The following is a 14,845-nucleotide window of genomic DNA, read 5'->3' on the forward strand; positions in this document are numbered from 1 at the left end:
AAGTTTTTAAATTTAAAGTTGTCCCTTAGGCTCTTACGCGTTAGGTTGGTACGACCTCTCACATGGGCTGGCGGCAGTGGCTCTTACGCATTAAGGTCGGTACGACCTTTTATATGGGCTGGCGGCAGTGGCTCTTACGAATTGGGTCGGTACGACCTCTAATATAGGCTTTATTTTTCCCTTGTTAAGGACTTTTTGAAATTGTGTTTGCCTATCTCTTCGACGGTTCGATAAAAACCTCGATTGTGAGTCATTATGTGGCGATGAACGAGCATCTCAGGAGGTTTTGCTCGGTGGCTGAGTGTTTCGAATCCTATAGTTTGGAGCTGACATGGTCAAAGCTCTTTTGCCTATGTCGAGGGTAGCCTGTTTAACCGGTTCTTTTCGAAGTACTTTCGAAGTAATTAAAGACATGTGATTTTATAGCGACGGTCGGGCATCCTCGAGTCGCGTTAGTTTGGCTGGAGCCTTATGACCGTAGTCATTTATGTTTGGCCGTAGCCTCTTAGTTCCCGCATGAAGTAGTTTTGGCGTCTATATCGAGGGTTGCCCTTTTAGGGGTCTTACAAGTTCGAATATATAGCCTTAACTTTAAGGTCGGGATAATGCCTTTTCGTAAGGTCTTATAATTTTTACATGCCTTACTTGAGGTCTTACAGTTTTGGTTACTTGGTACAAGTATGGTTCATGCCTTGCTTGAGGTCTTACAGTTTTGGTTACTTGGTACAAGTATGGTTCATGCCTTGCTTGAGGTCTTACAGTTTTGGTTACTTGGTATAAGTATGGTTCATGCCTTGCTTGAGGTCTTACAGATTTTGTTACTTGGTACAAGTATGGTTGCCTTATAAAGGTCTTATGAGCTCGAGGTTGCCCACATGGGGTCTTATGGCCTCGGGTTGTTGTTAAGTCTAAGAGGGTGGCAGTCGACGACAGTCCCCGAGACATTGAAAGTTTTCTTGGCTCTGGAGCCATTTTCTGTAAACTTAGTATCGCCTTATTGAGGGCTTATGAGTTCGAAGCTTTCGACCCGGAGGTCGTACAACTACGAGTTTTTGATGCCAGTCCCCGAGTGTTCGGGACATTTTTGGCTGTGGAGCCATTTTTTTTGCAAACTTGATGTTTCCTCATTGAGGGCTTACGAGTTTGAAGTTTCCGACCCGGAGGTCATACGTCTTCGAATTTTTGACGCCAGTCCCTAGTGTTCGGGACATTTTTGGCTCTGGGGCCGTTTTTGTAAAAAATGGCAAACTTCTTTGAAACGTGAAATGCTTTGACGGAGGGGAAAGTATTCTTTGATTACTTGGTACAAGTATACATGTTTTCACTGTCAAGGGCTCGGTTATTCTATAGGAACACGGTTTGTTCGACCGTTTGGCCCGGTACATCGTTTTCCTATCGAGACCCCATTTAGCACCTCTTGGCTTCTCCGAGGAGGTGACCTTTCGGGGGGATGTCCCCCAGTATTCGAGGTCGATTGAAGAGAAGACTTGAATACTTGTTGAGTCTTCCTTAGGTGGCATATAGGTGTTGCCTCGTTAAAAACCTTGCTGGTAAAACCCTCCTTAGGATAAAACCCGATCGAAGGAAAAGAGTTCAACGCATGCTTTTGAAACCCAAGGTCTTCAGGCTGGAAAGCGCTTCGGCTGTTTCGATCGAACACCTGTACACAGGTTAGCGTAAAATGTAAAATAAAAAGGGAGATGATCATACCTCAGTGTTGACGGCGTTTTAGGCCTTGATATGCTCTGATGGTTTGTTCTGAGGACGCGGCACGGTCCTTTACTTGTTCAGTCGGGTGTAGCCGAGAGTATATTTTGTTGTTGCTATTTTATTGTTTGTTTATCCTTTGGCTCCTTCGATGTTGGAGGTATTGGCGCTGGTGCCACATCGTGCACCGCGAACATCTCTTTCGCTGCATGTTGTTCTCTGTAGATGCTTTTTATTCCGTCCTTTGTTGGAAATTTCATCATTTGATGGAGGGTGGACGGTACTGCACTCATGCAGTGTATCCATGGCCTTCCGAGCAAGGCGTTATACCTCATGTCTCCTTCGATGACATGAAACTTGGCATTTTGGGTTGTGCCAGCCACGTTGACCGGGAGGGTGATTTCCCCTCTCGTTGTTTCGCTCGCCATGTTGAATCCGTTGAGGACTCGAGACGCGGGAACGATCTGGTCGAGCAGTCCGAGCTGCTCCACCACTCTCGACCTGATAATGTTTGCCGAGCTACCTGGATCCACAATCACACGCTTAATTTGAAATGTATTTACAAGAAAAGAAATTACCAATGCGTCATTATGAGGTTGAGATAGAGCCTAGATATCTTCGTCGCTGAATGTGAAGGCGTCCTCGAGTATGTAACTTCGAGTTCGCTTCTCCCTGGTGATGGATATTTTTGTTCTCCTGACCGTGGGTTCTTGTGGAGCGTCAATGCCTCCAAAGATCATGTGGATGACATGTTGTGGTTCATCAGTTTCATTTTTCTTGGTCATCTCTTTTTCTCGGAACTGATTTTTGGCTTGGTCGCTGAGGAATTCTCGGAGATGCAGCTGGGCTACTTCTTCCCGGAGCTGCCGGCAATCTTCGGTCATGTGACCGTGTGTGCCGTGAAATTCGCACATTAAGTTATGGTTCCTTTGTGAAGGATCCGATTGTACAGGCTTTGGCCACCTGGTGTCCCTGATTTTACCGATGGCAGATACGATGTCTGAAGCATCGACGTTGAAATTATCTTCCGACAAGCGGGGCGCTTCCGTCGGCCTGTGTTCCTATCGAATCCGGCTTTGCTCACAAGTCCCCAAGGATTCTGACCTCAATCCATTCTTCGATCGTTTCGGGGTATGTTGCGCCTTGGGGCGTTTCTTCTATCTTCAGTGTATGGTTGGTATCTTTATTTGTTTGGCCTTGGCTCCTTTGCCTGAAGCCTACTAGGATATACCGAGCCCGAGGGGGCTCCTAGTTGGTCGTCCTCGAACCTGATCTTTGATTGGTATCGGTTGTGGACATCCGACCAAGTCACAGCGGGATATTCAATCAAGTTCTGCTTCGAAGCTACCGAGCTTCGCTCGTTCAAGCCTCGAGTGAAGGCCTGCACTACCTAGTCATCGGAGACTGGTGGTAATTCCATTCGTTCCATCTGAAAGCTAGACACGAACTCTCGCAGCATCTCGTTCTCCCTTTGCTTGATTTTGAAGACGTCGGATTTCCTTGTAGCTACCTTGATGGCACCAGCATGCGCCTTTGTGAAGGAATCTGCCGCCATGGCAAACGAGTCTATCGAGTTTAGGGCCAGGTTGTGATACCACATCATCGCCTCTTTTGAAAGCGTCTCTCCGAATTTCTTTAGTAGGACGGATTCGATATTGTCGTCCTTTAGTTCATTGCCCTTCACTGCACAAGTGTAAGCAGTAGTGACGTGCTCGTTGGGGTCCGAGGTTCCATTGTACTTCGGAAGGTCGGGCATTCTGAACTTCTTCGGAATGGGTTTTGGAGCCGCTTCCTGTGGGAACGGCTTTTGTACGAACTTCTTCGAATCTACACCCTTCAGGATCGGGGGTGCGCCCGAAATTTGATCGACCCTAGGGTTGTAGGTCTCTACCCTCTTGTCGTTGGCTTCTATCTTCTTCTCGCCCGACTCGATCCTCTTTGTGAGGTCCTCGAGCATCTTTATGATGGCGGGGTCGGCTGCCGACCCGTTATTGCTTGATCTTTCTGGTACCTGCTCGGCTCGGGCAGCCGTTTTCGGTGCTACCGTGCTGGGAGTTTTCTGGTGGCTTTGCAGCTGAGCAATCGCCAGCTGTTGTGCCTGTAACATCTCGAAGATGACGTGAAGGCTAACCCCTTGTTCTTCCTGAGCCAGGGTTTTTGGGCTTCCTGTTGGTTTTCTTGATGTATATTCCTGTTGGTGTGGGAGCTTATCTCGACGTGTTGAGCGTTGCGCGAGACCACGTCCACGGGAATTGGTTCTGGTGCATCCTCAGGGTTTCGTGGTGGTACACCAAAACCTGGAACAACTACACCATTTTCTCCATGGTCCTCAAGACCGTTGTTTTCATGTGCGTTTACTGAGTTAGACATTTTGACCTGAAATCAAAGATCTTGGACAAGAAAAAGTGTGAAAGATAACTTGCGTTATGTAGTAAACCAGCAAGAAAACAAACACTATTATTTTTAGCCCCACGTGGGCGCCAAACTGTTTACCTTGAAAATGGTAATAACAATTAGATTTGATTTTGTGGTTCTAAAAATACGTGATCTATTTTTATGCTAGTTGTTTGGCAATAGATGCTAAGTGAGAGATTAGAAGATAAGATAAGAACTTGTAGATAGTGTAATAATCAAACCGAATGGCTAGAAATCGGGGCCTCGAGCTGGCGTATACTGGGCCTCGAGATCGAGTCGGATGCCTGGCTAAGGGCAGTCGATGAAGGATTAACAGTTATGATAAATGTGATGGCGGCTCTTTATGACCAATAATGAGCAATAAATGATGAACAATTAATGAAATGTGATAAATATAAGTAAGACAATAAATGTAAGCAATAGAATCAAAATAGAGAGTATATTTGAGTTAGAGAGCAGAGAATGTTCTTGTATTGAATGTGGTGTGTTGTATATTGTAACTTGTTCCTTTACAAAATGGCTAGGATCCCCTTTATATATCAGGGGGAATCCTAACATAGTACAAAATGCATTTATTGAAAAGATATATAGTTGGCACAACTATTTAATGCCACTGTATGGGCTTGGACTAGCCTAATAGACTAGGTCAGCTTTAGTCATGTGCCTTGGGAACTTCCCGTTAGTGCATCATAACCGCTGCCTTGCGCTGCCTCGAGGTCGATCATTAAGAAACCTCGAGGTCGAACTCCGAGCTGAACTTCGAGCCTTCTGGGGCGGTCTTTTCGAGGTGCCTTAATGACCACAAATCGACTCTCTGATTTTTACCGTATACAGTCTTATAATAATTGGGTGGTAGATTCCTCTTTGTTATATTCATAATCATTATCTACATTTATTGCACATTTATTTTATTGCATTCATGAGCATTTAATCAGCACGAGCATACTGATTAACATTATTTATCTTACTGACTTTACATAATATTTGGCCTAGATTTTATTATTCTTAACTAAGATTCACCCTTCATCTTATCATTAATTGATTTAACTGAAAAGTTCAACACTTTTTTGTCAAACAGTACCTAGACTCCAAATATAATTAAATACTCCCTCCGGTTCACAATAAGTGCCCAATTTGCTTTTTGATTTTGGTCCAAAATAAGTGTCCATTTATATAATCAAGAAAGAATCCAATTGTTTTTACAAAATTAACCTTATGTGCATATCCCTAAAAAGTTTTCTTACTCCTCACATTAAATATTTAATTAAGGGTAGTTTAGTCATACTAGGTATTTTTGTATAGAATTTAATATTTTCTTAATGGGCGTGCCAAAAGCAAATTGGTCACTTATTGTGGACCGGAGGGAGTAACAGAAACTGCAAACACTTCATTTCTAAGTGTCAGTTTACTAAAAATATATTTCACAATTCCCAGATCTTGTTAAATATTTCACAGATATTCAAAAAAAAATACTCGCTTTTGGTAAATTTAGAGAATTAAAACTGCTCAAAGTATAATTACCCCAAACAAAAGGGACGACTTTTGTCATTTTTCACACATATGTTTTCTACTTCTGTCCCATGGATTTATTTCGTCATGTCCTTTCGTGCTGCAACTTCCCGGGTCGGGTCACTCCTGCCCTATTTCCTTTTCGACCATACCCGAAAATATCTGTTAGCATGGAACTGTGAAAGACATGAAATTGCAATTCAAGAATCGGGTTGTTTCATTGCCAGGTGGTAACCATTTCTTAACCCGAAAGAACCCTCAACCTTTTCGAGTTCACAGTTTGCCTCAAACCCTAGAAATGGTGACTGAATCGGGTCATTCAAAGAGACCCATGTGCCCATCATGCTCCAAACCGACCCGCCTCTGTCTCTGCACTCGACTGAAGATTCCATGTCTCAAAAACTCCGTGGCTGTCACAATCCTTCAGCACAGTCTAGAGAAAAAACACCCTCTCAATTCAACAAGAATTGCTTCTATAGGCCTGCAAAATTTGAGTGTAATTTCAGTCTCTGATGTTAATTATGAGGCTCAGTTTCTCATACGTTTGCTCAACTCAAACCTTGAAATTGGTTCTCATGCTTTGGATGAAAAGACTCCACCTTTGATTAAAGACTCCAACTTTGATAGTAATGCTGATGTTTCTTTTACTATAGAGAAGTACGGTACAAATTGTCCCTTTCAGAATCAAGATTTGAGTAAGCTATTTGGCTCTAGAGCTACTATTGATGATATACGAAAAGGGATTTTAGTAAAAAAGTTGCAGAGAAAGCCATTAAAGGGGAGCAGTGAGTATCAAGAATTAGAGGAGTTTGAAGTTGCAGTTCCTCTAGGATCAGTACTGCTTTTTCCAAGTGAAAATTCGATTGGCGTGGAGGATATAGATTTTGAAGTGAAAAATCTGATAGTACTGGATGGAACATGGGCAAAGGCAAAGAGAATGTATAATGAGAATCCTTGGTTGAAGGTGTTGCCACATGTGAAGTTGGATGTGGAGAAGCTGAGCTTGTATAGTGAAGTAAGGCATCAACCTAAAGCTGGATATTTGTCCACAATTGAGAGTATTGTATATGCTTTGAAAGCTGTTGGGGAAGAGGATTCTGAAGGATTGGATCATTTGTTGGATGTATTTGAGTCCATGGTTGGTGATCAGAGGAGATGCAAGGATGATAGATTGAGGCTAAGGCTCTCCAATTGTGACTCAAATTTAGATGAATGTTCTTAAGTTCACTCTGAACTTGATTTGGATTACTAGTTGAGTGCACCCAATCTTCTTTCTCAATGAGCATGCTAGTACTAGGATTGTTCACTTTGTGTTGTATTTTTATTCATTGTACTCTGACTCTTGTTGCATTTGAAGCAGCTAACAGTCTCAACTATCTTAAACGAAGAATCTTTCTTAATGATGTTACAATTCAGAGAACAAACATGGCAAGAAAAGGAGAAATAAGTTTAAAATTAGGAAAGCCAAAGGCATGAGCAAAACATCATCAATAAAGATATTACAATAAGAAAAAAAAGATACTAGTTGTAGTTGGTTTTAAACTTTCGGCTATGCAAAATCTCCTTTCATAGCACATTCCACTTAACAAGATGTTTGAAGTATGTTGTAAATGACACTCGGAGGTGTAGTTCTCACTGTTTATGTTGGTTACTTTTGGTTTGTTATTAGGCAGAATAGTCTGGGAGACACTTGTACTTGTTCCGGTTTGTCATCCCGGTCCCTACACTCCATAAAGTTTCATCTAGACACTTCAAATTAATCAAAACAAGACTTTTAAACCCTTCTGACCGTTGACCGGGCTTATGTGGCATTGATATGGCTGAGGTGGACAAAATAAGTGATTTACACGCACATTAGGTGCGTGAGCTGATGATTTTTCTTTATTAAAATAATAAATAAATAAATAAATAAATAATACTATTCTTCTTCTTCAGCCCCTACCGGGCCCCTTCCGTTCCTCCCCTCCCCCCCCCTACCCCACCCACCCCTACCCCCGTCTTCTTCTTCTTCAACCCTTCCCCCCTCGTTCTGCCCCTCCCTCTTCTTCTTCTTCATCCCTTTCCCCTTTCGTTCTGCCCCCCGTTCTGCCCCCTCCCTCCTCTTCTTCTTCATCCCTTTCTCCCTTTCGTTCTGCTCTTCTTCAATCCTTTCCCCCTTCGCTCTCCCCCCCTCCTCTTCTTCTTCAGTCCCTTCCTCCATTTTTTTCGATGGTTTTAGCTTTCAAATTTTTTCACAGCCCTTTCAAATTGGGGTAGAGGAATAAGTCAAAATTCAAAAGACTTAATTCTCTGCTCATGTGTTTTTCATGGATAGCTAACTTTCTTTAAAAGAGGAGTGAACGAAATAGTGGTACTCATGGTGGAGAAGCCATGGCAGGTGGGTTATTATTTTAAGAAGGTTGAGTGGGTGGGTTTGAAGAAGGGAGGAGGGTTTTCTTTAATTTTAATTTTTTGCTTATTTTATTTTATTTTTTGTTTCAGAAATTAAAATTTTGTTAAATAATATTATTTTGGCATAGAATCTGATGTGGATGCTGATTTGTCATCCACGTCAAGCAAGTGAGCTTCACGCGATTCCGAAGGGTTTAAAAGTCTTGTTTTGATTAAGTTGAAGTGTCTAGATGAAACTTTATGGAGTGTATTGATCGGGATGACAAACCGGAATAAGTACAAGTGTCTCCCAGGCTATTCTGCCTTGTTATTAAGTTTTATCTTGTTTGAGAAGTAAATTCTTTTTAAAAACTTGTCCCGGTAAAACTCATAAAATTTCTTAAACAACAGTTACTATCAAATATGTTCTTTTCATGGAAAACTTTTTTCCAAAAGCCAAAAGAAAAAATCAACAAATTGCCCAAAGGGACAAAGATAAGTTGTGAGCATTTTTGTGGAAAAATAGTTATATCACTTAAAAGGTAGATGTATGGGCCAAAAATTAACTTAGACCATATCAGCATTAAGAGGGCCTTCGAGAGCTTCCACGTGTCATCACTGTGACTTCAGCAAGAGGCGAATTCAAGGTCAAAGTGATCTAGCAAGAGACGAAGGATTTGGTCAAGGAGTCATCACAGGTCAAGGCCGAGGACAAGCACTCCTCTTAAAAAGGAGTAATAACGGCTAGTTTTAGATAAGATTTTAGAGAAAATATTCCTATGAATATTCTTTGGATCTGTACTATTAGGGTTTTTAGACATATGTTCCATAAATAGAAAGAGACATAGCTATGGGGGACATGAAAACATTCAGTTGTAAGAGAACACATTGACATCCATTGAGATTCTTGCTTTATTGCATACATACAAAATACACATTTTTCTTGAGATTCTTGTCTAACTTTCCTCCCACAATCCAAGGAGATATTCAAAGGCTCATCAATCATTCAACATTGTCAGAAAGAATATTAAAGAACCTCACCCTATTTGGGTGAGGCACACGCCTTCATTTACTTAAATGTCATTCTTTGTTATTTTGTTACTATTAAATGTTATCTCCTTCATTGTTGGGTCATTAAATACTACAGTGTTATCGTCATTTATCGTTACTAAGAGGTATTCTCTACCTAGCCCCCTGTCTCGCTTTCGGGTAGAGGTAGGCTCTTGCAAGATGCAAATATACGCATATTATCTTGTCACACAAAATCGGTCAACACATCTTTCGAATATTGATATTGGCAAAGATTAAGCTCTATTTTACTAGAAAATATACTTGTTTAAACCCAAAACTAAATTTTGGGTCAAATAGTTTGGCACCGTTTGTGGGGATTTTCTTAAATAATATTTTAGTTTTCATAAGATCTACAACCCACGTGATTTGCTAACCTAACAAGCCACAAAGTTTTTCTCTTTTCTACTCGTATAGAAATTTTCATGGCTAACCAAGAAACCGGAACAAGGGTGACAGGTGACGTTCACGGTAACCTTATGAACGCTATTAACGAGAGCTATGAAACACTGGGCGATGACGTGACATTCACTGCCTCCCCCAGGCATGAGAGATCGCCTCCCCCTCACTGCAGCACAATGAAACCGAACGGAAAAGGGGTTTCCACGTCCACAGGAGAAGCGACGTCGTTTGCCATGAAAAAGCTCCTCGAAGCATGGCTGACCGGCACCTGAGTAAGCGTGCTCAACAAACAAGCTTCATGCACGACTATAGAAACCACGAGAACCAACACGGTACAATGAGGAGACGAACAAGGCGATCAACCAGACCCTCCAACGCAGGTATAAATCACAATGTTACTAAAAGTGCAAGTGATGGTGTCCTCGCTGCTATTTTGAAAAGAATGGAAGAAATGGAGAAAAAACTCTCAGAGACCAAATTAAAGATCACCAAGAGCGAGCCGACAAGATACTGGACACTCCTCAGCTACTGCCAAAAAGGGATGACGGCAAGTTCGTAGAGCAGCCATATAGTGAGGAAGCAGCCTCACATACCATACCAAAAACCTTTAAATTGCCACCATACCTTAGGATATACGACGGAACAACCGACCTCGAAGACCACATGACTCATTACGTCACCGCCGTGAAGGTCAATGACCTCACCAAGGAGCATGTGTCCTCCATTTTGCTGAAGAAATTTGACGATACCCTCACTGGAGGGGCACTAACCTGGTATTCATAGTTACCATCCTGCTCCACAGAAACATTCAAAGAAATGACCGATAAGTTCGTGACGGCACATGTCGGGGCCAAGAAAGCCAAAACGAGAGTGAACAATATCTTCGCCATCAAGCAATCCCTAGGAGGGGGACTGAGAGACTTCCTCGCCCGATTCAACAGGGTGAGGATGACCTTACCAAATGTATCCGAAGGGATGGCAGTCTCAGCCTTTCAGAATGGGTTGAGTAGAGAGGGTTCAAGAGCGACCAGAAAGCTGCTAAGTCGATTGATGAAGTACCCTCCAACCACTTGGGATGAAATCCATAATACTTATTGTGCTGAAGTCCGAGCAGATGATGACGACCTCAACAGACCAACTCGGGGGCTCATCTCGGTACAAACCGAGCCCAGTAAAGAACGAAGAGATAACATGAGGAAGGATCATCCAGTCTCACGTCCAAACAGAGAATGACATCAGCCTTATATCATGGCGTCCGCCCTCCTTCCCTCCACTATGATGATGGCCCATCTAGGCCGAAGATAGGGACTCACAAGAACGAGAGAGGTATGCCTCCTTGTTATATGCTTACAATTTTTGTGTTTCGCCTACAGAAATAGTCTACGCCCTGGAGAAACTTGGAACTAAGGTAAAGTAGCCGCCAAAAATGAGGTCTGATCTGAGTACCAGGAAATCCGAAGCCCTCTACGAGTTCCATCAGGAACACGGACACAAAACAGAAGATTGCATCGCCTTGAGGCAGGAGGTAGTGAACATGTTGCAACAAGGGCACCTCAAAGAGCTGCTGAGCGACAAGGGAAGGAGCACATTCACTAGGGGTCGAGAACGTCAAGGCCCGCCGAAGCCGCCCTCACCAGCACACACCATCAATATGATTATTGGTGGCACTGACGACACCTCCATCAACGACATCAAGTTCACTACCACTCACAAGCTCAAAAGAGCGATCACCCACAAACGATATGACGGACTCGAAGAAAGTATCATCTTCGACGAGTCAGATGTCGACGGTTTAACTTTCCCTCACAACGATGCTCTAGTCATTACTTTACAAATTTTAGATACTGATGTTAAATGTATCATGGTAGATGATGGGAGTGGGGTGTGCATTATCCATCCCCGAGTCCTCGCCCATATGAGACTCGAGGACAAGATAGTGCCGCTCTGCATCACACTGACCGATTTTAACAATGCAGTTGAACGGACATCAGGAGAAATTATACTCCACGTCTTTGCCGATGGCATGACTCTAGAGACGACGTTCCACATCATAGACCAGGCCACCGCATACAACGGCATAGTAGGACGACCATGGATACATTCTATGAGAGTCGTCCCCTCCAGTTTATACCAAGTAATCAAGTTCCCAACACCTTGGGGAATATTCAGCATACGAGGGGAACAACGCACGTCCCGAGAATGTTACAACATCGCCATGGATAGCACGACAACTCAACAAAAGAAAGATAAGGAAAAAGAAGCATAGCAATCAACAGGACCGTGGTCGCCACAGAAAGAAGCCAGGGATGTCATTTCGGACCCCAAAACGGTCGAAGTCGCGGACTCAACTATAGAGGACCTCGACCACGTTCAATTACATCCTAGTGACCGCAGCAAAAAGGCCTACATCGGCTGCAAACTCCGAGAACCAGGTAAATTTAGTCAATTCTTAATAACTAACGCAGATTTGTTTGCTTTCAGCCATGTAGATATGTCGGGCATCCCCAAAGAGATCGCCATACACAAATTGAACGTCGACCCATTCTATCCCCTTGTGAGGCAGGTCTGACGAAAATTCAATCCCACCATCAATGATGTCGCTCACTAGAAGGTAGATAAGCTAATGGAAATCAGGGAGTGGAAGTACCCCAAGTGGATAGCCAACATGGTGATGGTCAAAAAGAAAAACGGGAAATGGAGGATGTGTGTAGACTTCACAGACTTAAACAAAGCATGCCCGAAAGATTCATTCCCACTACCACACATCAACTAACTCATCGACGCAACAGTCGGGCACAAGCTGTTGAGTTTCCTGGACGCATACTCAGGCTATAACCAGATAATCATGGAAAAAGAGGACCAGGAGAAAATCACCTTCATCACCCATCGAGGAACATATGTCGTTTGGGTTAAAGAACGCAGGGGCCACCTATCAAAAATTGGTCACAAGAATGTTCAAAGATCAGCTCGGTAAGACCATGGAGGTGTATATCGATGATATGCTGGTCAAGTACGTGAGGGAAGAAGACCATATCGACCACTTGAAGGAAGCTTTCGACATACTAAGACAGTAAGGGATGAAATTAACCTAGAGAAATATGCATTTAGCGTAGCCTCGGGAAATTTTTTGGGTTTCTTAGTGTCATAACGAGGGATTGAAGTCAACCCAGATCAAATCAAGGCTATCGATGGAATACCTGGATAACTGACTACTAAGAAGCAAGTCCAAAGGTTGATTGGTTGAATCGCCTCCGTATCAGGATTTATCTCGCGATCATCCGATAGATGTCATAGATTTTTCGAAGTACTCAAAAAGGATAACGGCCTCGATGGATGCCTAATTGCGTACAAGCGCTGCGAGAACTAAAGGCGTATCATTCATCACCGCCTCTACTCTCGAAGCCCGAACTCGGGGAACACCTCGTCTACCTCGCCGTCTTCGAAGTAGCAGTAAGTGCAGTCCTGGATCGAGAAAATAAAGGTACGCAATCTCCTAGTTATTACATTAGTAAAATACTTGTCAATGCCGAGACGAGATACCTACACCTCGAAAAATTAGCCCTGGCACTGGTCGTAGCTTCATGAAAGCTTAGACCCTATTTTCAGTGCCACCCTATCTCGGTCGTTACCACTTTTCCTCTAAGAAGAATTTTACATAAACCCGAGCTGTCGGGGAGGCTGGCCAAATGGACCATCGAGCTAAGTAAGCAAGATATCACGTATCAGCCTCGAACAACGGTAAAGTCGCAAGTGCTCACCGACTTCGTCGTAGACTTTAGCGCAAAAAGAGATCCCCCAGGCCGAGAAGGAGGCTGCTCAAACTTCTTTTCAAACACAAGACCTCTGGGTCTTGTACACCGATGGTGCACCTATTGTTTCTAGATCTGGACTGGGACTCGTACTCGAGGTCCCTATCGACGAAGTTATTCGCCAATCCATAAGATGCCTAGATATGACTAATAACTAGTCCGAGTATGAGGCCGTAATTGCAGGGTTAAGGCTAGCACTCAAATATGGGCGAAGCGGCTGAAAACTCCGTTGTGATTCTCAGCTTGTGGTTAATCAAGTTACAGGGACTTTCCAAATCAAAGAACAAAGGTTGTAGAAATATCAAGCCAAGATCTATAAGTTGCTCCCCAATTTTGATGAATGCCAGCTCGACCATATCCTGCGAGCTTAGAATATAGAAGCAGACGGTCTCGCCAAGTTGGCCGCAGCCACCAAAAGCATCACGACTGGGGATAAAAGTGTATTCCACCTCCTCATTGCATCACTTGGGACTGGCGCAACTGCATTATTACCTACTTGCAGGATAGAATCCTCCCAAACGACAAAAAGAAAGCCAAAAAACTAAGAATGCAAGCCGCTAGATACAACCTCCTTCATATCGACTTATACAAGAGAACTTATGGAGGCCCTTTGGCAAAATGCCTAGGTCCGTGTCAAACCCAGCGCGTCCTCGAGGAAGTCCAAGAAGGCCACTGCGGTGCCCATTTCGGTGATCGAGAACTCGTCAGGTGTCTCATACGGGCAGGGTACTACTGGCCCACCATGAAGAAAGACGCCTCAGAATTTGTAAACAAATGCGAGCGATGTCAAAAATATGCCCCAATAATTCACCAAGCGGGAGAACACCTACATCCGGTCACCTCTTCATGGCCCTTTATCAAGTGGGGAATGGATATCGTGGGCCTACTCCTGCCAGGACGAGGTAATGTACGATTTCTTCTAGTTTTAACTAACTATTTCTCTAAATGGGTGGAAGCAGGAGTGTTCGCCTAAATGCGGTAACAAAAGGTAATCGCCTTCATATGGAAAAACATCATCTGTCGATTCGGCCTACCCAAGGAGATAAGTTGCGACAACGGGCCCCAGTTCACGGGAAAGAAAACCACTTAATTCTTCGAGAAATGGCACATTAAGAGGATACTCTCAACCCCTTATCACCTAGTGGGAAACGGGCAGGCAGAATCCTCCAATAAGTCCATATTAAACATCATGAAGAAAAAACTTTAAGAAGCCAAGGGACTGTGGCCGGAAATACACCCAGAAGTACTATGGGCACACAAAACCACCCCAAAGACGAGCACAGGAGAGACACCCTATTCTCTGGTGTATGGAACAGAAGCAGTTATAACAGTCAAGGTTGGGGAACCCAGCCTAAGGTACTCACTTGAAAGCGGCACCAGCAATGACGAGAGTAGAAGGCAAGAGCTCGATGGGATCGACGAACGAAGATATATGGCGTATATAAGGATAGTCGCCCAAAAATAGCAGGCGGAACGTTACTACAACAAAAATGAAAAGGTCCGACAGCTCAAGATCGGGGACTACGTACTCAAAGCCAAAACTCAAGCAAGTAGAGATCTATGAG

The 14,845-nt window shown here is 43.5% G+C and overlaps 2 protein-coding genes across 2 annotated transcripts; both read left to right on the plus strand.

The window, feature by feature from the left end:
* On the plus strand, positions 5,666 to 7,031 carry LOC109232210. Its single transcript, XM_019397895.1, has one exon. The coding sequence runs from the start codon at positions 5,819 to 5,821 to the stop codon at positions 6,851 to 6,853; it is 1,035 nt and encodes a 344-aa protein (XP_019253440.1). The 5' UTR covers positions 5,666 to 5,818; the 3' UTR covers positions 6,854 to 7,031.
* Positions 10,898 to 11,737, plus strand: LOC109232628. Its single transcript, XM_019398384.1, has one exon. It carries the CDS (start codon positions 10,898 to 10,900, stop codon positions 11,735 to 11,737), a length of 840 nt encoding a protein of 279 aa, XP_019253929.1.

The sequence above is a fragment of the Nicotiana attenuata genome, chromosome 9, assembly GCF_001879085.1.
Source record: "Nicotiana attenuata strain UT chromosome 9, NIATTr2, whole genome shotgun sequence".
In the NCBI taxonomy this organism is placed as follows: domain Eukaryota; kingdom Viridiplantae; phylum Streptophyta; class Magnoliopsida; order Solanales; family Solanaceae; genus Nicotiana; species Nicotiana attenuata.

Bases quoted from the DNA above. Each gene is read 5' to 3' on its own strand.
- LOC109232628 (XM_019398384.1), top strand. From the start codon at position 10,898: ATGAGGTCTGATCTGAGTACCAGGAAATCCGAAGCCCTCTACGAGTTC.
- LOC109232210 (XM_019397895.1), top strand. From the start codon at position 5,819: ATGAAATTGCAATTCAAGAATCGGGTTGTTTCATTGCCAGGTGGTAAC.